Here is a 24,608-nt window from a genome sequence, read left to right on the forward strand (position 1 = left end):
ACTGAACATGCAAATAAATCCCTGCTAGGGGGAAATGCAGGTTAACTAATTAAACAAAGAATATGATCTACATGATCAGTCTCTGTGTGTAAAATAAAAAAGTGGTTAAGTAGCCCTATTTTGAGATGTGAGATATTATAATCTCTTTCAACAATGACAGGAATGGAGGAGGTCTTTTCTCCAGTGAGATTGCTAAGCGAACACCGCCATGTTTAGGCCGGCTAACAGCCTGCTGCCTGGCCTGCACCCTCTCTCATTTAGTTTCCAGTTGTCCAATGTATTCTAAATCAATGTAGTGACCCGTAGTCCTACATAATTGAAGATCATCCCATAATTTCAGATAATTCTTAAATGATATACTAATTTAAGACATTACACATTTCCTTAAATGAGATAACAAGGAAGGGATTTCCAACACAGTATTAGTCTGTACATCACTTCAACTTGATATCCTTACAAGGTAATATAGTAAAAATTAAGCAAACGCAAATGCAACAACAAACTGTGTTGAACCAAATCATACCTTTGAAAAACGAGCAGCATCCACCACGTTGTTTCTGAACCTGTCTCCAGCCGCTTGATCTCGGTTGGGAAAAGGCTCATAGGGGTTGGGTTAAATGCAGAAGACACATTTCAGTTGAATGCATTCAGTTGTACAACTGACTAGGTATCCCCCTTTCCCTTCCTTCATTTGTGGTAAGTTTGCAGATGCTGTCGAAGGAGCCTTGGTGGAAGAGGGACTGGGGGTTGTAGACAGTGCGGATGGCCCTAGTAATGTATGGAGGAGAGCCACAGAACCCCTGGTTCACCCAGGAACGTTTTCCCAGGCTGTGCAACTCACCTGTCCACTGAAATGGTTCTCCGACTGGTTGTTGAAGTGCTACATTGGTGCCTGGTTGGGATCGCCTTGCTCTCTATACTCCGATATGGGATAGTATTACTGTAGGTTCTCAAGCAACATGATAGTGAGGCAAGACCAGTCAAGCAAGGTTGTTAACCATCACCTGTTGGTGGGATCATTTTTAAAAAAGGGCCGATGACATAGGCATGGAAGAGAGAGGAGCTGGTGCCTTCTTGTGTGCCATAAACTGCTCAGTTTAACATTAAATATATGAGACACACTGCACATTCTTTTTAAAAAGGCAGCATATTACACAGTTATTAGAATTGGGCACTTCGCTCATATTCATTTTCTTCAGCCATGGGGGTGCAGAGAAAATGTTTTTGATCATTTGTTTGGCCGTGCCTGATGTTACTACAAACCTACAGGAAAAATAGGTAAAATTAAAAAGTACATGTTTTCATTCGAAAATGTGAGAGTAATGCTGATAAATCACTTTTAACAACCTGTTAACCACTCAGTCATTCAGCATGACAACAAACTCCTACTAAACATGTTACATTGCCAACTGTTAAACGCTTGTGGTGGAATCAATCAGAATATAACTGCAAGAGTTCCTCTGATCTTCTGCCCGAAGACCTGTAGTATAATAGACCCTGGCCATGTAATTAGCATATACTAATACATGTATGTTGATTGATTGCAGTTGAAGGCACATATAGAGTACAATTGAATGCAAAGGATGTGACACACTCAGATGAAATAATACATCAAATCAAACCATCTTCACTCTGGCTTGGTTAATGTGTAATGACAAGCTACTCTGAAGACACTCTGTATCATCAAATAATTCATTGTTTATTAAATTAACTCATTGAGTTAGAATAAAATGTATTTTGACAATGAATATAGACTAGGGCTAGGCATACACTTACAGTATGTGCATACTGCACCATAAAAGAGTGGGCCACCAACAAAAATGTTATCAATGGAGCACGTGCATCCTATGACATTTTCACATGCACATCTATTGATTTATATGATATATATGTAGGAGTCAATGAATGCCATTCCATGAGAATGCAACATTACTTTTCTAAACATAATGGTAAGCTATACAAGTCTCATAACAACAGAAACATAAACAGTAGAGTCATAGGTCCCATGTTTTGGTGTATGGTAAGAATTGTTTTTGTATTTATCTCAATCTCTAAGGGTAGGCTATATATCATTAGTTGAAATTACTGGAAGTCTTACAGACTGTGGCTTTTAAAGGGGCAATCTGCAATTCAAACAAAGGGCTAGATTCAATCCGAACCGAGGAAGATCCGCGTTATAGGGTGATTGAAATGTAGAGGTAATGTCCGATTCAGCCGACATATGCAACGTTTACCGTGAATGCAATCTCTGCGAACATGGGAACATTGCCTTCAAATTTCAAACGCGATATAGTGTGGATCTTCCATGGTCCGGACTGAATCTACACCAAAGTGGTCACCCCCTGGCTGCTGTTGTTTCGGTAAACAGCTGAGGGATGGGGGTGGAGAAATGTAACTACTCTCAAATTCATAGACCGAGCTATTTATGCAAGGACTGACTATTATTTTCCCCTAATCCTACCACCCCTCCCCTAATTGGAGAAAAATGATTGACAAAAACACTTAGGCTTCTACACCCAGCTTATACACAGTATATACAGTGCCTTGCGAAAGTATTCGGCCCCCTTGAACTTTGCGACATTTCAGGTTTCAAACATAAAGATATAAAATTGTAAACTTTTTTAACAAATCAAAAACTGAAAAATTGGGTGTGCAAAATTATTCAGCCCCTTTACTTTCAGTGCAGCAAACTCTCTCCAGAAGTTCAGTGAGGATCTCTGAATGATCCAATGTTGACCTAAATGACTAATGATGATAAATACAATCCACCTGTGTGTAATCAAGTCTCCGTATAAATGCACCTGCACTGTGATAGTCTCAGAGTTCCGTTAAAAGTGCAGAGAGCATCATGAAGAACAAGGAACACACAAGGCAGGTCCGAGATACTGTTGTGAAGAAGTTTAAAGCCGGATTTGGATACAAAAAGATTTCCCAAGCTTTAAACATCCCAAGGAGCACTGTGCAAGCGATAATATTGAAATGGAAGGAGTATCAGACCACTGCAAATCTACCAAGACCTGGCCGTCCCTCTAAACTTTCAGCTCATACAAGGAGAAGACTGATCAGAGATGCAGCTAAGAGGCCCATGATCACTCTGGATGAACTGCAGAGATCTACAGCTGAGGTGGGAGACTCTGTCCATAGGACAACAATCAGTCGTATATTGCACAAATCTGGCCTTTATGGAAGAGTGGCAAGAAGAAAGCCATTTCTTAAAGATATCCATAAAAAGTGTAATTTAAAGTTTGCCACAAGCCACCTGGGAGACACACCAAACATGTGGAAGAAGCTGCTCTGGTCAGATGAAACCAAAATTGAACTTTTTGGCAACAATGCAAAACGTTATGTTTGGCGTAAAAGCAACACAGCTCATCACCCTGAACACACCATCTCCACTGTCAAACATGGTGGTGGCAGCATCATGGTTTGGGCCTGTTTTTCTTCAGCAGGGACAGGGAAGATGGTTAAAATTGATGGGAAGATGGATGGAGCCAAACCTTAGATTTTGCAGTGACGTAGTGTAACCATGAGTGACAGAACACTGAGCCAATCACGGCGCAACTAGAGAACATTACCAACCCCTATGCACAGTATTTCCCGCTGGCTGCCCCACCACCACGGAAAGCACTCTGCCTACAAGCATTTCGCTACACCCGCAATAATATCTGCTAAAAATGTGTATGCGACCCATAACATTTGATTTGGAGCCACCTTCCTCAAGAAAGCAAAAAAGAGACCAAGTTTGTATTCGGATTTATTAACTCAATTATTATTATTTTTATATTACATTGTTTGCAAACAGATATGTGAGACGTATTAATGCCAAAATTCAAAAGGCACTCGCACATCTGAGCTATCTTTTGTGCAGGTGCATGGTAAGAGTTGGATAAGATGAGGAAAAAGGAAACTGCACATGAGGCCGATACGTAAAGCTTATTAAAGATCAGTGATACTATCAAGAGCAGTGTGCAGTTTCCTTTTTCCTCAGACGTATTAATGCCAAAATAACATGCAAAACAGGAACAAAAAAAAGTGTTTTTAGCTGCCTCTATGGTACAGTTTTTATTGCTATCTGTACTGTTAGTGTTTTTTTGTTGCACGTTGCCCATTGCTCTTGAACCCTTTGCTTACAGTAGTTCACTTGCTTTTCCAGCTGCTATCAATATGCTCTCCCAACATAACTACGGTGCAAAGGTGTGCATTTACAAATAATGTATTCCTTGTGAAATATTCTGTTTTGTCTGAATTATCATGAGAAATTCAATAATATTGTCGAAACAATTCTTGATAGAATTTTAAAGATATACAGTACTGTACCAATCATAAGTTTGCACACACCTGCTCATTCAATGATTTTTCTTTATTTTTACTATTTTCTACATTGTAGAATAATAGTGAAGACTTCAAAACTATGAAATAACACATATGGAGTCATGTAATAACTAAAAAAGTGTTAAATCAGATTATATTTTAGATTCTTCAAAGTAGCCACCCTTTGCCTTGATGACAGCTTTGCACAATCTTGGTATTCTCTCAACCAGCATCATGAGGAATGCTTTTCCAACAGTCTTGAAGGAGTTCTCACATATGCTGAGAACTTGTTGGCTGATTTTCCTTCACTCTGCACTCCAACTCATCCCAAACTATCTCAATTAGGTTGAGGTCGGGTAATTGTGGAGGCCAGTTCATCTGATGCACTCTCCTTCTTGGACAAATGGCCCATACACAGCCTGGAGGTTGTTGTTGAAAAACAAATTATAGTCCCACTAAGCACAAACCAGATGGGATGGCGTAACACTGCTGAATGCTGTGGTAGCCATGCTGGTTAAGTGTGCCTTGAATTCTAAATAAATCACAGACAGTGTCAACAGCAAAGCACCCCCACACCATCACATTTGCTCCTCCATGCTTCATGGTGGGAACCACACATGCGGATATTATCAGTTCCGCTACTCTGTCTCACAAAGACACGGCGGTTGAAACCAAAAATCTCAAATTTGGACTCATCAGACCAAAGGACAGATTTCCACTGGTATAATGTCCATTGCTCGTGTTTCCTGGCCCAAGCAAGTCTCTTCTTCTTATTGGTGTCCTTTAGTAGTGGTTTCTTTGCAGCAATTCGACTGTGAGGGCCTGATTCATGCAGTCTCCTCTGAACAGTTGATGTGGAGATATGTCTGTTGCTTTAACTCTGTGAAGCATTTACTTGGGCTGCAATCTGCGGAGCAGTTAACTCTAATGAACTTTTCCTCTGAAGCAGAGGTAACTCTGTGTCTTCCTTTCCTGTGGCGGTCCTCATGAGAGCCAGTTTCATCATAGCGCTTGATGTTTTTTTTGACTGCACTTGAAGAAACATTCAAAGTTTTTGACATTTTCCAGATTGACTGACCTTCATGTCTTTGCTTATTTGAGCTGTTCTTGCCAAAATATGGACTATTTTACCAAATAGGGCTATCTTCTGTATACCACCCCTACCTTGTCACAACACAACTGATTGGCTCAAATGCATTTAGAAAGAAAGAAAATCCACAAATGTACTTTTAACAGGGCCATCTGTTAATTAAAAGGCATTCCAGGTGACTATCTCATGAAGCTGGTTGAGAGAATGCCAAGAGTGAAGAGTGTGCAAAGATGTCATCAAGGCAAAGGGTGGCTACTTGAAGAATTTGTTTAACACTTTTTTTGGTGACTACATGATTTCATATGTGTTATTTCATAGTTTGGATGCCTTCACTATTATTCTAGAAAATAGTAAAAAATAAAGAAAAACCCTTGAATGAGTAGGTGTCCAAAGTTTTGACTGGTACTATATATATATACACACAGTTGAAGTCGGAAGTTTACATACACTTAGGTTATGCATGGAGTGCATTAAAACTCGTTTTTCAACCACTCCACAAATTTCTTGTGAACAAACTATAGTTTTGGCAAGTCGGTTAAGACATCTACTTTGTGCATGACAAGTAATTTTTCCAACAATTGTTTACAGACAGATTATTTCAATTATAATACACTGTATCACAATTCCAATGGGTCAGAAGTTATATTATATTTATCCTATTTAACACATGTACAAGTGTGTACTAATACGCATGTGTGAATTGGAAATGTGTTTTTGTACATCCCAACTCTCCCTGAGACACCCTCAGAGAGTGGGGTCACGGCCAGGGTCTGCCATTATCACCTTGTTGCTGGAGCAATTAGGGTTAAATGCCTTGCTCAAGGGTACATTGCAGATATCTGGTGGTCCTTCTGTAGCTCAGTTGGTAGAGCATGGCGCTTGTAACGCCAGGGTAGTGGGTTCGATTCCCGGGACCACCCATACGTAGAATGTATGCACACATGACTGTAAGTCGCTTTGGATAAAAGCGTCTGCTAAATGGCATATATTATTATTATATTATTATTATATTATATATCTCACCTTGTTGGCTTGAGGATTCGAAGTAGTAACATTTTAGCTACTGGCTCAACGCTCTAACCGTTAGTCTATCCGCCGCCATATCAATCTAACTAATCAAAAATAAATAAAATAATACATCTGATCTATTGGAAGATTATAGTTGACTTGGTGGCACGTGAACTAAGACTTGGCGAGTGTGTCTGTTTTTTGTGAATCAGATGCTTCAAATGATACAATTCAATAGGAATGGCGGACAAGCAAACACAACAGCATTAGGTTGACAGTTTAAAATCGAACCGTTTTTGTCATTCTAACTTTAATGTATCACTTCAAATGTATCACATAAACCAGATGAAACAAACTGCTCAGATTATAGTCCTGCTCTTCCATCTCTTAATCCTACTAGCCACCACAGATTAGATTGACTAGTAGATTAGACCATTTCAATTGAGAGTCTCTATTTGGGCATGCTTTTTAGTTCAGTACTTGGCTGAATCTGTGTCTGGGAAACCGTCCCTACGAGACTCCAGAGAAGAGTAGTTTGTAGGTTCAAAGGGCCAGTGGTGATTAGGTTGCTGGTGAAGTAGGTTGGCAAAATTCCATAAATTTTCCAAAACTTTCAACTAGAATTTCTGAAAAACCTGTGCATTATGGGGAAGTTTATAGACTTTTACAACCCTGTGGCAGAGTGTGTCTGCTTCTTACACAGCTCATCGCTCTCCAACTGTGCCTCCGTAGGTGAGCTGGAGAACAGGATGGGGCTGTTGTCCGTCGTGGGAAAGGCAGACTTGATGTCTAGGCCTTGGCCAGTCAGTGCTGCATAGCGACTGCCTTACCACGGAGCCTTCTTCATAGGCAGAGGAACATGTTGATGCCACTGGGCTGCAAAGAACAGAGATGGCTCTGGGCATTGTAGTCCATGCATTTGATATCTTGATACACTTAAAACACAATCATTAGCAACTACTGAGTCATTCAAAACTATCACAATAAACACTGTGACAGGTTAAAAGTTGTATTGAATTTAATTTACCATAGATGTCTAGTCTCGCTGTGCATGAAACAATTCCAGCCTCATTCTTTGCTGATACGGTGTACCAGCCAGCATCCTCTTTCCTGGTTGGCTGAATCAGGAGGAAAACATATCCAGTGGCATCCTGGTGTAAGCTAGAATCAAAAAAACATATCTTCAATGAAATGATCACACTAAACTAAATGTATTTATCAACTGTGTTCTAATTAAATGTTTTTGGTGATAACAAGCATTAATTTTCTAATCTAATCTGGCTGAATTGGAATGTACTCTATGCATGGGTTTTGTGTGTTACCTCTTGTCTACATGAGTTTGAATATAAGTGGGCAGTCAACTTTCTGGTTGGAGGGTGAGAGGTTAGTTCGGGAATATTAACCTGACTCTGGCCTTGGTGTGAGGAATGGTGTCATTGTCTTTCTTCCAGTAGATGACAGGTGGAGGCATGCCCAGCACCCTGCACTCCAGTCGGACGGGGGTGCCCTCTGCGATGCCTGTGTTCTGGAGCTTCTCCACAAACTGGGGGACCTGCTTCATCTCTTTTTCTGAATGGGAAAATAAGTTATTCTCTGTCATGTACAATTACTATCATACTTATTAATTGTCATGGCATACGTCACTATCCCAACAAATGTATGTTTTTGTCATCACTTATTCAAAACCTACCATTGATTACCTACATTATATAATTGTCACATTTTAATACTAACTTTCAATAATAAGTCATCATAAATGCTTCTAAATATTTATTAATAATGTAATACTAATTTGTTACCAAGATGTACACTATTTGGGTTTCATGAAAATACTTGTTCTGAGAACTCTTACCCACAACTCTTAACTCTAGACCGAAGGAGCTCTGTCCTGCTTTGTTGCTGGCAATGCAAGTGTATGTCCCAGCGTCGTCCTGTTTTAGAGGGTCTATGACAAGGGAATGGATTCCATTCTCCCTCACCAGCATCTGGTGGTAGAAGTTTGGGTAGATGGGCCTCCCGTTGATCAGCCACATCAGCTCTGGGTTTGGAAGGCCACTAACCTGGAAAACAGAGAAACACAATAGCACTTCTTGTGAGATGTATACAGTACTATCTATCTTCAAATGCTATCCTGACTGATATTTAGCACAATGTTTTTTTTATAGTAAATCTAAAATGTATTAAATGACCATTGCTTAAATCACTCTATTCAGTTATTTTACAGTCCATGGTTATGTCACATACCTTGCAGTCTAATCTACAGACTCTGCCCTCATGAGCCACCATGTCCCCTGGAGCCTGGAGGAAGTGAGGTTGGAAGAAGCGTTCCTGGGTTGGTTCACCCTCTTCCACTTCCTGTATGCGGGCCCGCACCCTGTAGGCATGTAGGGATGTGCAGAACATGTTACAGTACATGTATATTGGCCCGGGTATTGCTGAGATATCTTGTCATCTGCAATCAAATCAAATTTTATTTGTCACATACACATGGTTAGCAGATATTAATGCGAGTGTAGCGAAATAATTGTGCTTCTAGTTCCGACAATGCAGTAATAACCAACAAGTAATCTAGCTAACAGTTCCAAAACTACTACCTTAGCGACACAAGTGTAAGGGGATAAAGAATATGTACATAAAGATATATGAATGAGTGATGGTACAGAGCGGCATAGGCAAGATACAGTAGATGGTATTGAGAGCAGTATATACATATGAGATGAGTATGTAAACAAAGTGGCATAGTTAAAGTGGCTAGTGATACATGTATTACATAAGGATGCAGTAGATGATATAGAGTACAGTATATACGTATACATATGAGATGAATAATGTAGGGTATGTAAACATTATATTAGGAGGCATTGTTTAAAGTGGCTAGTGATATATTTTACATAATTTCCCATCAATTCCCATTATTAAAGTGGCTGGAGTTGAGTCAGTGTGTTGGCAGCAGCCACTCAATGTTAGTGGTGGCTGTTTAACAGTCTGATGGCCTTGAGATAGAAGCTGTTTTTCAGTCTCTCGGTCCCAGCTTTGATGCACCTGTACTGACCTCGCCTTCTGGATGATAGCGGGGTGAACAGGCAGTGGCTCGGGTGGTTGTTGTCCTTGATGATCTTTATGGCCTTTCTGTGACATTGGGTGGTGTAGGTGTCCTGGAGGGCAGGTAGTTTGCCCCCGGTGATGCGTTGTGCAGACCTCACTACCCTCTGGAGAGCCTTACGGTTGTGGGCGGAGCAGTTGCCGTACCAGGCGGTGATACAGCCCGACAGGATGCTCTCGATTGTGCATCTGTAGAAGTTTGTGAGTGCTTTTGGTGACAAGCCGAATTTCTTCAGCCTCCTGAGGTTGAAGAGGCGCTGCTGCACCTTCTTCACGATGCGGTCTGTGTGGGTGGACCAATTCAGTTTGTCTGTGATGTGTACGCCGAGGAACTTAAAACTTACTACCCTCTCCACTACTGTTCCATCGATGTGGATAGGGGGGTGTTCCCTCAAGTCCACAATCACATTGAGTGTGAGGTTACGTTGATGTTGAGTGTGAGGTTATTTTCCTGACACCACACTCCGAGGGCCCTCACCTCCTCCTTGTAGGCCGTCTCGTTGTTGTTGGTAATCAAGCCTACCACTGTTGTGTCGTCCGCAAACTTGATGATTGAGTTGGAGGCGTGCGTGGCCACGCAGTCGTGGGTGAACAGGGAGTACAGGAGAGGGCTCAGAACGCACCCTTGTGGGGCCCCAGTGTTGAGGATCAGCGGGGTGGAGATGTTGTTGCCTACCCTCACCACCTGGGGGCGGCACGTCAGGAAGTCCAGTACCCAGTTGCACAGGGCGGGGTCGAGACCCAGGGTCTCAAACTTGGAGGGCACTATGGCGTTAAATGCCGAGCTGTAGTCGATGAACAGCATTCTCACATAGGTATTCCTCTTGTCCAGATGGGTTAGGGCAGTGTGCAGTGTGGTTGAGATTGCATCGTCTGTGGACCTATTTGGGCGGTAAGCAAATTGGAGTGGGTCTAGGGTGTCAGGTAGGGTGGAGGTGATATGGTCCTTGACTAGTCTCTCAAAGCACTTCATGATGACGGAAGTGAGTGCTACGGGGCGGTAGTCGTTTAGCTCAGTTACCTTAGCTTTCTTGGGAACAGGAACAATGGTGGCCCTCTTGAAGCATGTGGGAACAACAGACTGGGATAGGGATTGATTGAATATGTCCGTAAACACCACCAGCCAGCTGGTCTGCGCATGCTCTGAGGGCGCGGCTGGGGATGCCGTCTGGGCCTGCAGCCTTGCGAGGGTTGACACGTTTAAATGTTTTCCTCACGTCGGCTGCAGTGAAGGAGAGTCCGCATGTTTTAGTTGCGAGCCGTGTCAGTGGCACTGTATTGTCCCCCAAGCGGGCAAAAAAGTTATTTAGTCTGCCTGGGAGCAAGACATCCTGGTCCGTGACGGGGCTGGTTTTCTTTTTGTAATCCGTGATTGACTGTAGACCCTGCCACATACCTCTTGTGTCTGAGCCGTTGAATTGAGATTCTACTTTGTCTCTATACTGACGCTTAGCTTGTTTGATTGCCTTGCGGAGGGAATAGTTACACTGTTTATATTCGGTCATGTTTCCAGTCACCTTGCCTTGATTAAAAGCAGTGGTTCGCGCTTTCAGTTTCACGCGAATGCTGCCATCAATCCACGGTTTCTGGTTTGGGAATGTTTTAATCGTTGCTGTGGGAACGACATCTTCAACGCACGTTCTAATGAACTCGCACACCGAATCAGCGTATTCGTCAATGTTGTTGTCTGACGCAATACGGAACATATCCCAGTCCACGTGATGGAAGCAGTCTTGGAGTGTGGAATCAGATTGGTCGGACCAGCATTGAACAGACCTCAGCGTGGGAGCTTCTTGTTTTAGTTTCTGTCTGTAGGCAGGGATCAACAAAATGGAGTCGTGGTCAGCTTTTCCGAAAGGAGAGCGGGGCAGGGCCTTATATGCGTCGCGGAAGTTGGAATAGCAATGATCCAAGGTTTTTCCAGCCCTGGTTGCGCAATCGATATGCTGATAAAATTTAGTGAGTCTTGTTTTCAGATTAGCCTTGTTAAAATCCCCAGCTACAATGAATGCAGCCTCTGGATATATGGATTCCAGTTTGCAAAGAGTCAAATAAAGTTCGTTCAGAGCCATCGATGTGTCTGCTTGGGGTGGAATTTATACGGCTGTGATTATAATCGAAGAGAATTCCCTTGGTAGATAATGCGGTCGACATTTTATTGTGAGGAATTCTAAATCAGGTGAACAGAGACAATGATGTATGAGATTAGTGTTGCTATCATAAGGGATAAAACTCTGATTGGTTTATCTCTATATGGGTTTATGGTTGCTATGAGGGTTTGTGTCTGTTCAACAGTAGTCTGGGCAATATCTACATCTGCGATCTTACTGTTCGTAACCTCTACGAACAACAGTAGGAGCTGAAATCATGCTGTCTCTCCATGCTGAGGGTTCTTCTTGCCTCTGCAGATCACAATGCACAGTCACAGTCAGTCCTTCTCACCTCTGAGAGTGAATCATAGGTGTCATTCGGTTTCGGAGAGGACCTGTTTGGATGATCAAATGACCGGAGCAGCTGATTCGTCCCTGGTGATCATCAATTAATTCATTAGCAAATCAGATTTGGCAAAGGGGAAAGTTGTATAAGAGTGAAACAATTACAGGAGGTTATGTTACCTGGGGGTTAGCTGCCAGGACAGTGTAGTTGCCATCATCGTCGTTATTGGTGACCTCTATGTGTAGGGCACAGGTTCCGTCCCCCTCTCGTATCTTCTTATAATGATAATTTTTTCTCAAGATCTGCTTGCCATCCTTGAACCAGTAAACCTGAAATGGGTTGAAGACCGAGGAAGATTTCTAACAAATGTTGAGTACATGTCCACTCACTGTATGGTGAACATACAGATGAACTGCCATACCTAAATCCAGATCCCGGACGACCCCCCAAATATAATACAACAGAGACCCAATCAAGCAGAGCACTCTGTCCTTCCTCCCTGGCATTGGCAGATAAAATCCTGACAGGATCACATACACATACAAATAGTATAGTGATAACAAAGATTTTAAGGCAATTTAGATGAAAACCTCTGCTAAAAACACATTCTATGTGACATGATAACATATTTTAAAAAACAGAAATGTGCTGTCTCACCTTAGGTACAGGGATCCCCACCACTTTACAGGAGAACGTCATAGGCACACCCTCCATGGCCCTGAAGTTCTTCAGTTTTTTGCCAAACATGGGAGCGATGCACTTCCCTGTTGGGATCTCATCGTGTTGTACCTCGTCATCGGACTCCTCGACTGGCGTGCGCTCCAGACGGAACTCTATCTCACTCATCAGCCTCTGCTCAAAGTTGGACACTTTGTACTCCTAAAATAAAGAAAGGCCGCTCTATAAAAATAATTGCAGTAGTCATGCCAATAGTGTAAGTCATTAAAGTGCTTTCCTTGCGTAGGTTAAATTTAAGCAAAACTAAAAAGAGTGTCACTGTTATAATAAATATCTAGGTATCATATCAATATATAATATAAATAATTATAATAAACAGATCAAGATGCTGCAAATAATAATACTATGGCAGGAATAAAAATAGTATGACACCTGATATAATGGCAGAGACTCCTGCATGTAATGAAGGAAACATATTTACCAATTGAAATATCGTATCAAATACTTTACCGAGATGGAATGGAGATACATTTTAGAAACAGTTTTGGAGAGTGTTTACAGTACTTGAGTAGATATACAGAGGAGTCAGACCCAGAGCACCATTTCACCATTTAGCAATGGTGATATTGTGTTAAAGGCATGGTGGGAGTCAAGCCAATTCCAATTTTCCTAATTGAGATGCAATGAAGAACATTGGAATCAAATCAAAGTTTATTGGTCACATACAAAGATTTGCAGACGTTATCGCAAATGCTTGTGTTTCTAGCTCCAGCAGTGCAGTAATAATACCTAGCAATACACAACAATATGCACAAAACAAGTTTAAATAAAGAAATAAAGAAATATCAGAACGAGCAATGTCAGTCCGGAATATAAATATACAGTGCAGTCGGAAAGAATTCAGACCCCTTCCCCCAAATGTTTTTGTTTAGTTACAGCCTTATTCTAAAATTGATTCAATATGTTTTTCCTCATCCATCTACACACAATACCCCATAATGACAAAGCAAAAAGTGTTACAAATAAAAAACAGAAATACCTTACACGTATTCAGACCCTTTGCTATGAGACTCAAAATTGAGCTTGGGTACATCCTGTTTCCAATGATTAACTTGATTGGAATCCACCTGTGGTAAAGTCAATTGATTGGACATGATTTGATAGGCACACACCTGTCTATATAAGGTCCCACAGTTGACAGCGCATGTCTGAGCAAAAACCAAGCCATGAGGTCGAAGGAATTGTCCATAGATCTCCAAGACAGGATTATATCAAGGCACAGATCTGGGGAAGTGTACCAAAAAATGTCTGCAGCATTGAAGTTCCCAAAAACACAGTGGCCTCCATTCTTAAATGGAAGAAGTATGGAACCACCTAGACTTTTCCTAGAGCTGGCCGCCCAGCCAAACTCAACAATTGAGGGAGAAGGGCCTTTGTCAGGGAGGTGACCAAGAATCCGATGGTCACTGACAGAGCTCCAGAGTTCCTCTGTGGAGATGGGAGAACCTTCCAGAAGGACAACCATCTCTGCAGCACTCCACCAATCAGGCCTTTATGATAGAGTGGCCAGACGGAAGCCACTCCTCAGGATAAGGTACATGACAGCCTGCTTGGAGTTTGCCAAAAGCCACTTAAAGGACTCTCAGACCATGAGAAACAAGATTTTCTGTTCTGATGAAACCAAAACTTTTTGGTCTGAATGCCAAGCATCACATCTGGAGGAAACCTGGCACCATCCCTACGGTGAAGCATGGTGGTGGCAGCATCATGCTGTGGGGATGTCAAGACAACACAGGAGTGGTTTCAAGACAAGTCTCTGAATGTCCTTGAGTGGCCCAGCCAGAGTCCGGACTTGTACCAGATCGAACATCTCTGGAGAGACATGAAATAGCTGTGGTGACTGTTTAACAGTCTGATGGCCTGGAGATAGAAGTTGTTAATCAGTCTTTCTGTCCCAGCTTTGATGCACCTGTACTGTCTCCTCCTAGATGGTAGCGTGGTGAACAGGCCGTGACTCGGGTGGCTGAAGACCTTGATGAAGCACTAAAGTCCTTGATGAAGCACGAAATAACCTTCAGTTAGTGCTAAATACGGCTGCAAGAATCCTGACTAGAACCAAAAAATTTGATCATATTACTCCAGTGCTAGCCTCCCTACACTGGCTTCCTGTCAAGGCAAGGGCTGATTTCAAGGTTTTACTGCTAACCTACAAAGCATTACATGGGCTTGCTCCTACCTCTCTCTCTGATTTGGTCCTGCCGTACATACCTACACGTACGCTACGTTCACAAGACGCAGGCCTCCTAATTCTCCCTAGAATTTCTAAGCAAACAGCTTGAGGCAGGGCTTTCTCCTATAGAGCTCCATTTCTATGGAATGATCTGCCTACCCATGTAAGAGACGCAAACTCGGTCTCAACCTTTAAGTCTTTACTGAAGGCTTATCTCTTCAGTGGGTCATATGATTGAGTGTAGTCTGGCCCAGGAGTGGGAAGGTGAACGGAAAGGCTCTAGAGCAACGAACCGCCCTTGCTGTCTCTGCCTGGCCGGTTCCCCTCTTTCCACTGGGATTCTCTGCCTCTAACCCTATTACAGGGGCTGAGTCACTGGCTTACTGGGGCTCTTTCGTACCATCCCTAGGAGGGGTGCGTCACTTGAGTGGGTTGAGTCACTGATGTGATCTTCCTGTCTGGGTTGGCGCCCCCCTTGGGTTGTGCCGTGGCGGAGATCTTTGTGGGCTATACTCGGCCTTGTCTCAGGATGGTAAGTTGGTGGTTGAAGATATCCCTCTAGTGGTGTGGGGGCTGTGCTTTGGCAAAGTGGGTGGGGTTATACCCTTCCTGTTTGGCCCTGTCCGGGGGTGTCCTCGGATGGGGCCACAATGTCTCCTGACCCCTCCTGTCTCAGCCTCCAGTATTTATGCTGCAGTAGTTTATGTGTCGGGGGGCTAGGGTCAGTTTGTTATATCTGGAGTACTTCTCATGTCCTATTCGGTGTCCTGTGTGAATTTAAGTGTGCTCTCTCTAATTCTCTCTTTCTTTCTCTCTCTCGGAGGACCTGAGCCCTAGGACCATGCCTCAGGACTACCTGACATGATGACTCCTTGCTGTCCCCAGTCCACCTGGCCGTGCTGCTGCTCCAGTTTCAACTGTTCTGCCTTATTATTATTGGACCATGCTAGCCATTTATGAACATTTGAACATCTTGGCCATGTTCTGTTATAATCTCCATTCGACATAGCCAGAAGAGGACTGGCCACCCCACATAGCCTGGTTCCTCTCTAGGTTTCTTCCTAGGTTTTTGCCTTTCTAGGGAGTTGTTCCTAGCCACCATGCTTCTACACCTGCATTGCTTGCTGTTTGGGGTTTTAGGCTGGGTTTCTGTACAGCACTTTGAGATATCAGCTGATGTACGAAGGGCTATATGAATACATTTGATTTGATGATCTACTTGGCCTTCCTGTGACACCGGGTGCTGTAGATGTCCTGGAGGTCAGGCAGTGTGCCCCTGCTGTTGGGCTGCCCGCACCAGCCTCTGGAGAGGCCTGCAGTTGTAGGCAGTGCAATTGCTATACCAGGCAGTGATACAGCCCGACAGGATGCTCTTAATGGTGTAGAAGTTTGTGAGGGTCTTAGGGGCCAAACCTCATTTCTTCAGCCACCTTCACCACAGTGTATTTATTTCAGGTCATCAGGGATGTGCACGCAGTCATGGGTGAACAGAGAGTACAGGAGGGGCTGAGCACACACTCCTGCGGGGCCCCCGAGTTGAGGATCAGCGTGGCGGAGGTGTTGTTGCCTACCTTCACCATTTGGGGTCTGCCCGTCCAGGAACCAGTTGCACAGAGAGGGGTTCAGACCCAGGGCACGGAGTTCAGTGATGAGCTTGGAGGGCATTATGGTGTTGAAGGCTGAGCTGTAGTCGATGAACAGCATTCTTACTTAGGTACAGTATTTCTCTTGTCCAGATGGGGTAGGGTTGTGTGCAGTGAAGTGGAGATTCTGTTGATCTGTTGGGGCAGTATGCGAGTTGTAGTGGGTCTAGATTGTCGGGTAAGGTGGAGGTGATATAATCCTTAACTAGCCTCTCAAAGTACTTCATGATGACAGAAGTGAGTGATAGTCATTTAGTTCAGTTACCTTCGCTTTATTGGGTACAGGAACAATGTTGGATATAAGCAAGTGGGGATAACAGACTGGGATATGGAGAGATTGAATATGCCAATGAATACTCCAGCCAGCTGGTCAGCACATTCTCTGACGACGCGGCTTGGGATGCCGTCTGGGCCGACAGTCTTGCGAGGGTTAACACTCTTAAATTACTTACTCACATCAGCCACGACCAACGAGAGCACACAGTCCTCGTGAGCAGAGGGGGACCACGTCGTGGCTCAATGTTGTTTTCCTCGAAGCGGGTGAAGAAGGTGTTGCTGCCATCTATCCACGTGTTTTTTTGGTTTGGATCAATTCTAATCGCCAGAGTGGGAACAACATCATCTATGCACTTCCTGATGAACCCATTCACCGAGTCAGTGTATAGAGTGTGGAATTTCAGTGTATACGTACACTACCATTCAAAAGTTTGGGGTCACCTTGTTTTTGAAAGAAAAGCTATTTTTTTGTCCATTAAAATAATATCAAATTGATCAGAAATACAGTTTAGACATTGTTAATGTTGTAAATGACTATTTTAGCTGGAAATTGTAGATTTTCTATGGAATATCTACATAGGCGTACAGAGGCCCATTATCAGCAACCATCACTCCTGTGTTCCAATGGCACGTTGTGTTAGCTAATCCAGGTTTATCATTTTAAAAGGCTAATTGATCATTAGAAAGCCCTTTTGCAATTATGTTAGTACAGCTGAAAACTGTTGTTCTGATTAAAGAAGCAATTCAATTGGCCACCTTTAGACTAGTTGAGTATCTGGAGCATCAGAATTTGTGGGTTCAATTACAGGCTCAAAATGGGCAGAAACAAAGATCTTTCTTCTGAAACTCGTCAGTCTGTTCTTGTTCTGAGAAATGAAGGCTATTCCATGAAACTGAAGATCTCGTACAATGCTGTGTACTACTTCCTTCACAGAACAGCACAAACAGGCTCTAACCAGAATAGAAAGAGGAGTGGGAGGCCCCGGTGCACAACTGAGCAGGAGGACAAGTAGATTAGAGTGTCTAGTTTGAGAAACAGACGCCTCACAAGTCCTCAACTGGCAGCTTCATTAAATAGTACCTGCAAAACACCAGGTTCAACATCAACAGTGAAGAGGCGACTCCGGGATGTTGGCCTTCTAGGCAGATCTTCAGTTGATACTTAGATATATATATTTTTAAATAATTGCAAACACACATTTTTTGTTAACGGAACTGAACAGGTAATGTTAGTGGTAATGGTAGTGCTGTCTGAGATGTATAGAAATTATGACAACATTACAACATAATGACTTTCAGAGGGATAACAGATGGGATCCATGGCTGCAGTTGAAATCTTGTATTTTAAATACATGTTTTTTTTCATACGCAAGAAAGGTAGAAGGTTACTCACATCTTAAAATGTCATATACAGTACCTCGGCCTATTTAAGACATAACATGAGTTTGGTCGATATTTCAGTTTAGAAATCGTTTAAATCAGTGGTCACCAACCTTTGCTGAGTCAAGATCACTCAGTCAAAATGCAAGCCAAGATCTACCGCTCAGATCATTTTTAAACAAGCCTATGCAACATTAACCAGGCTATAGGGCGGCCCAATACATTATCTCTGCACATTGGCTACGCTTGAATTGCCTTGCTAATGTTGTTCTTCTCAGACCACTTAGAAATTATATTTCAAAATTGTTGGTAAGAGATAATTTGTTCTATTACTTGTGAGGCACAGCTCAGTGAGCATAATAATGAGTTTTGTTTTTTTACTGATGACCTGCATCTGATGGTCAGTCTGTGGGGAGGGAGCAGTGGTGAGACTGCCTCTCACCCGACTCAACGTTCCTCCTCTCTCCCTCCCTCCACTGAGAAAAGGGGACACAGTCTTCCAACTGACGTGAAACATACACTATATATACAAAAGTATGTGGACACCCCTTCAAATTAGTGGATTCGGCTATTTCAGCCACACCCGGTGTATAAAATCGAGCACACAGCCATGCAATCTCCATAGATAAACATTGGCAGTAGAATGGCCTTACTGAAGAGCTTTCAACCTGGCACCTTCATGGAACGCCACCTTTCTAACAAGTCAGCTCCTCAAATGTCTTCCCTGCTAGAGCTGCCCCGGTCAAATGTAAGTGTTGTTATTGTGAAGTGGAAACATCTAGGAGCAACAACGGCTCAACAAAAAGTGGTAAGCTACAAAAGCTCCCAGAAAGGGATTGGCGAGTGCTGAAGCACATAAAAATCGTCTGTCCTTGGTCGATAGTGTATGTCGCACTGCATCATGTACCAATTCATGTTGTTACTCCTATGACTAAAGAAACTGAAATGTTCCTCGATATTAAATAAGACACAAGCCGCAAATAACATTGCAAGCATATCGAAACACTTCGCTATACTCATTCATTGTAGCTGCAGTGTTGGTTGTAGTGGGAGTGGAAGTAGGGAGAATGCACATTTTATGGCTTTTAAAGTTTTGAACAAAGTATTAACAGTGCTGAATAACAACTTAAACATGAACTTACTCACTAAAAACAGCAGCTGTTTGCTGTATTCATTGAGTTTCTCTCGTCATGGTTGTAAAAGCTTTTGAAATCTCACATTATCAACTTTCTGTGCATTTCAGGCATCATTTTACATTATATGGCACAAGGAAACTGCAGACTCTTGATCGGAGCTGCTTGGCCAGCGTTAGAGTCCTATAGGTGCACTTGATTTGCTCTCTGGAACTGCCGGATAGGCGGAGGTCTACCATCAGAAACATGAAATGGTTCCAAATGGTAACACCTTGCCATCCTGGTGCTCGGGCTGCTGAATGAAGTGCACCTACTGCCAACATTGTGAAACAGATCAAATAAATAGGAATGCAAGGCTTTATCATAGTTTTTTTCATGTTTGGTGATCAACTAGGAATGGTTTGGAGAATTATAGTATTTTTTATTTTTTCTGTGCGGGGGTCTTGGGGAACTGTGGCGGGAATCTTGAAGGGCTGGTGGGAGATCTGTCGACGTGTGCTTGAGCACTGGTTGCTTCTGTGTGTCGCTCTGAATGGGAGGCTGTTAGATCACTAATGTGATGTACTGTAGTTGTTGAGCGGCTTCACTGCAAGTATATTGTTTGTTTTAAATATTCAGTCATTTGAAAAATTAGACAAATAAACAATTATAATGGGCTTGAATGGTTTTAGTTATTATGCAAGTGTAATAAGGAACTATTCCTCTCTAACGAAAAATGATTGCAGTCAGAGTGCAGTATAACTGCAAGTTAGAGTGAAATATAACTGCAGTATGCTGCAATTACTGTGCACAAAATAACAGTTTTTTTTACTACAGTAATTTTGCAGTTTAACTGCAGTTAGTGTGCAGTTATTCTGGAATTACTGCATCCAAAATACCACAGTCAATTGCAGTTAAGGCAGTTTCAAAAGTCCAATCTCTTTTTGTAAGGGTTACAAAAAACATTCAACCCCATTCTGCAATTACTAAAGTACTAGGAATAAACATGTTTATCCAATGTCGTTACTGGCGTAAATACAGTGTTTCTGCATAGATATAAGAGCAACTTAATGTAAAGTGTTACCGAATGTTCTGAGCAAAGCAATGCTTGGGAGAGAGATGTTCGCTGTACCTCGTCATAGTTAAAGACAGTGGCGGGAATGTTTGGTCCGAGGTGTCTGCTCGCTGTTTTCCCCTCATAAGTAGTCGGCTTCTATGAGAGGATAGGGATGAATGATAAACACCAACACAAATGCACTCACACGAATGAACAAACACACACACCCATGGACACACACACAGAGACACACAGGCATCACTACCGCTAAATGTGTGAGTAATGTGTGACTAATATGATATGCATGGTGTTTTATGGGACACATACAGTACATGATGAATGAATATGGAAAATGAATGATTGGAAAAGGATTGCTCGCTGATGCTCTGCTGATCGCTCAGTTTAGATGAATGTGTGTTCTCACTGCTTCCAGATTGTTTCACATTGTCACTTTACCCCATTTCCAATGTTAAAGGAAAACAAAAATGAATTTGTAATAAGAATTCCAGAATAGCAAATTGGAAGCAAGTGAGAATGCACCATGCAGTCTCCACTTTGTATTCTTTTCAAATGTTTGAAGAACGTGGTATTCAAACAGGTGTTGGGTTGAAAAGAATTTGTAGAAGAAGAAGGCTTTATTTATTTGAGATCCCTCTGTTCATTTGTTGTTTCCACTCCAAGCCATATTATTACTGCATAACTCATTCATTTAGTTACATATTCAGTCATTCACCCAATCTATAATGGAAGGTACAGTATGTGCCTCACGGCATAACAGTACAATTTAAGGGATATATCATATACCTGTTGTACATGACCACGCATTAAATCTTCATTGATCCTAAGCTTTTTCTCAATATCGTGGAGGAGAGTTTGTTGGCTGCTACGAATATCATCATCAAAAATAGGACGAGTGCTTGTAGGCAACTTCTTCAGTATGCCTTGAAGTGGCCTGTGGATCAAAACAAATTAATTAGCAAAAATGTATTTTTACAATATATCAAACTGAAACACAATGGATTGAATAGTGAAGTAAGAGGATTCCGCCCCTGCTTATTCCCTTCCCTCTAGTAATCTTCCAATCAGGATTTTTTTTTAAACTGGGAACTTTCTGGAATTCAGGAATCATAGGGTCTTTACCTATGAGCACTCCTGGGCAGGCCCATAGAGTTGGTGGCTTGTGTGGTGTGTAGAGAGGGCAGGACAGAGCTGAGGAAGGCCACATGGTTCTGGATGGGGCTGGAGGTACTGGAGGTCGGGGACGCTGCCTGCGGGGGCGACTGCTGTGGCAGGGCGAACACAGAGTTTAGGTAGGCAGCAGGCAACATGGTCAGGGAGGTGGGGGAGGACATGAAGGAAGGGGGGCTGGTGGGTGACTTGAGGACTCTGGTGGGTACGACTCTGGGTTGCGGAGAGAACTGGTTGGGGTTGGAGGAGTTGAGCTCGGCAGCCAGCTTGTGGAGCAACGGAACGGGGGACTCTGTAGGAGAGGGACTCCTAAATGGAGAGAGGGGAGTCTGGGCAGTGATGAACTCCTTTGGCCTAGAGTAGTTGAAGCTCTGTGACGTAGGAGCCAGGTTGAGGAGGGAGGCGTGGGTTGTTCTGAGCAGGGGAGTGGGGGAGGTGTTCTGCATGGTTGTGGGGGCTTTGTTGAAAGCTGCAGGGATGGCGCTGAGAGACGCTGTGGGGGCTGTATTCAGATGAGGTGTGGGTGGTGTGCTAAACTTGGGTACGTGAATGGCTTTAGGCAGGGATGAGTGCGTTAAATTCAGCTGGGAAGAATGTGTGGTGTTTTGCTGGGTCATATAGGGTGGGGATGCAGGGCTGGTGTACAGGTGTGGTGCAGGAACAGTTCTCAGCAGAGAGGCAGATGGAGGGGAGCTCATACAAAAAGGAGCTGTCTTCAATTGAGGAAGGGACGGCAGGGTACCCATAACTGGTGCAGGAGGGGCGGTGTTCAGTAGCATTGCAGAGGTAGTGTTCTTTGGTGGTACAGGGCTTGTGTTTAGCAGGGGTGAAGAAGTAGAATAGGAATGGGTGGTGTATGGGTTCAGTAGCGGTGCAGATGCAATGTTTACCAGGTGGGCAGGGGGACTAGTGTCTAGCTGGGGTGTAGGGGTAGTGTTCAAGCTTGTCACAGGGGCAGAGTTGAGAAAGGGTGTTGGGGCTGTGGTCAGTATGGGTGCGGCATGGGTGGTCTGCAGGAGCATGGGGGTAGATGAACAGGGCAGGTTTGACTGAGGCTGGGTTTGGGTCTGTGCCTGGGACTCGTGGTGTGTCTGGGCTGGCCAGGCAGATGCCTCCGGTTGGCTCTTGGTGGCTCCGTTTGGCTCAGTCTCAGTCTGCTGCTGCTCCATAAGCACCTTGTTGTGCAGAAGCTGCAGCTGGACAGGGTCTCTGAGGAAACAGAGATGGAATATGTTGAAAACTTTATATAATAAAACTAGCCTGGTCCCAGATCTGTTTATGTGGTCTTGCCAATTCATAAATCCTTGTCACGCCAAACCATAGGAGGTGGTAAGACAGTATAAACAGATCTGAGACCAGGCTATAATTAAATCATATGTTTGTCTTAATGTGTTCCTCACCCGAATAACTACAAATACTCGAGAGACAGTTCCGTAAAAAGTAATGAGCACAACGTGTCTTTCATGGGCAGGTTTGAGAAATAGTCTGCCCTTATAATGTATAGGAGTATCCAGGGAGCATTCAGACTCTAAACACACTCAGATCTGCAATTGGAAATGTCAGTAATGTTCTGTATCAAGCTTGGTATAAGACCTTTCATTGCATTATTCTAGCACTTTTTAAATGAGTTTTAATGCCCTTACTGAGATGCATGTTCTGTAGCTTCTTATTCAATATCAGTCACTTTGATAATGTAGAGTGAAAACAAGACAATAACTTATTGTCCCTCAATCAATTATTATTATTAACACTATGCAGAACACATATCATCTTAGTGCCTTGATCGAACAGAAATATGAAAAACACAATAGCAGAGTACAACAATTCATAGCATGTTGCATGCAAAAAGCATAGCATTGCACTTAAGTATGTTAAGAAATCACCAACCTCAGTTTTTTGTAGTTTTAAACTCCACATAGTTAAGCACAGATATGTAATTCAGTAGACAAATGACAACTGGAATGCAGCAGATCTGATAGGGAGCTCAAGGGGAGACATTCCCACCTTCAATGTTTACTGTTTTAAATACAGCCCAAACAACTCAAGCTGCTTTCTTCATTTCAAAACAAGAACCGCAATTGAAAAAATACACCACAAGACTGAGACCAAACATTTTATAGAATTACTTTTATAATTAAGCATATTTTCTCGTAACAAAATCAATTGCAGGTGCAACATTTGGGAAACACAATGGTGATAAAACAAATAGTTTGTGGTCAGATTGGTTGTTCATTTGGCCCTAAATCATGTTAGGATTTGTCTTAAGTTAAGTGATCCTAGATAAGTTGAAAAATACTTGAGAATTAGAATTACTTACAGTTTGGGCTTGGCCAGTACTGCAGGTGGTTCCTTATTGGCCAACTGCGACATATCTTCATATGAATGGCTATTGGATGCTTCACTCTGGTTTTCCGTTCCATCCTCAGGCAGTTTAAAGTGCACACGGAGGCCTGCCCTGGAGCTGGACCTGGGCCCGTTGTGGTTAACCAGAACCCCAGGCTTAAGACAGGAGGAGTTGGGGGGATCAGGGAGGTTTACATGGGGAGGGGGCTCAGGTTTATGGATAGGAGTCCCTTCCACCTTAGGCCAAAGACCAACGGGAGGGTCAGGTAACACTGAAAAGGCTCTGGAGTCTCCCTGGTCAGTCTTGGGCATCTCACCACTGCTCTGGGACTCCGGGCATAGCCCGCTGGAGCTAGTAGGCAGGTTTGGGTGAGGGGTGCTCAGGTAGAGTGGGTCCAGATGAGATGTGTTGGAGCTACGGGTGCCTATACGGAGGCTGCTGCCCAGCCTTAGTGGATCCAGGCTGGGCATGCTGGGGCTGATAGGCACCTGGCGCAGCATGCTGGAGCTCAGAGGGTCTACACGGAGGGTACTGGTGCTCAGAGGTTCCAGTCGTAAATTGCTGGAGCTGAAGGGATCCAGGCGGATGGTGCTGGAGTGAGGCTTGATGCTGTTGGTGACAAGAGCCTCAGCTTGAGGCTTTAGTCTGGGCAGAGTGAGATCTGATGAAGAAGGCTCTGGAACTTGTGTGGACTCCATTGTTAAAGTGCCTACGAGAGTTTTCACGTGGTTGTGGATAAAAAAAAACGTTTTA

At 43.2% G+C, this 24,608-nt stretch overlaps 1 protein-coding gene across 1 annotated transcript; it reads right to left on the reverse strand.

The window, feature by feature from the left end:
* Nucleotides 1-1,817: 1,817 nt before the first annotated feature.
* Nucleotides 1,818-24,582, reverse strand: LOC118402156 (myopalladin-like). The gene is made up of 12 exons (XM_035800135.2): nucleotides 23,829-24,582; nucleotides 21,464-22,720; nucleotides 21,128-21,275; nucleotides 20,399-20,479; nucleotides 12,605-12,826; nucleotides 12,127-12,276; nucleotides 11,954-12,036; nucleotides 8,654-8,783; nucleotides 8,262-8,469; nucleotides 7,813-7,978; nucleotides 7,437-7,570; nucleotides 1,818-7,285 (listed from the first exon to the last, which is right to left on the reverse strand). The coding sequence occupies exons 1-12, from the start codon at nucleotides 24,551-24,553 to the stop codon at nucleotides 7,236-7,238; spliced, it is 3,354 nt and encodes a 1,117-aa protein (XP_035656028.1). The 5' UTR covers nucleotides 24,554-24,582; the 3' UTR covers nucleotides 1,818-7,235.
* Between the last annotated feature and the right edge of the window lie 26 nt (nucleotides 24,583-24,608).

This window comes from Oncorhynchus keta, chromosome 2 (assembly GCF_023373465.1).
Source record: "Oncorhynchus keta strain PuntledgeMale-10-30-2019 chromosome 2, Oket_V2, whole genome shotgun sequence".
NCBI classification, from domain to species: Eukaryota; Metazoa; Chordata; class Actinopteri; order Salmoniformes; family Salmonidae; genus Oncorhynchus; species Oncorhynchus keta.

Bases quoted from the DNA above. Each gene is read 5' to 3' on its own strand.
- LOC118402156 (XM_035800135.2), bottom strand. From the start codon at position 24,553: ATGGAGTCCACACAAGTTCCAGAGCCTTCTTCATCAGATCTCACTCTG. The intron at 22,721-23,828 runs GTAAGTAATTCT...CTGTTTCCTCAG, and splicing joins GTACTGGCCAAGCCCAAACT to AGACCCTGTCCAGCTGCAGC. The intron at 7,571-7,812 runs GTTAATATTCCC...TTTTGATTCTAG, and splicing joins CACACCAAGGCCAGAGTCAG to CTTACACCAGGATGCCACTG.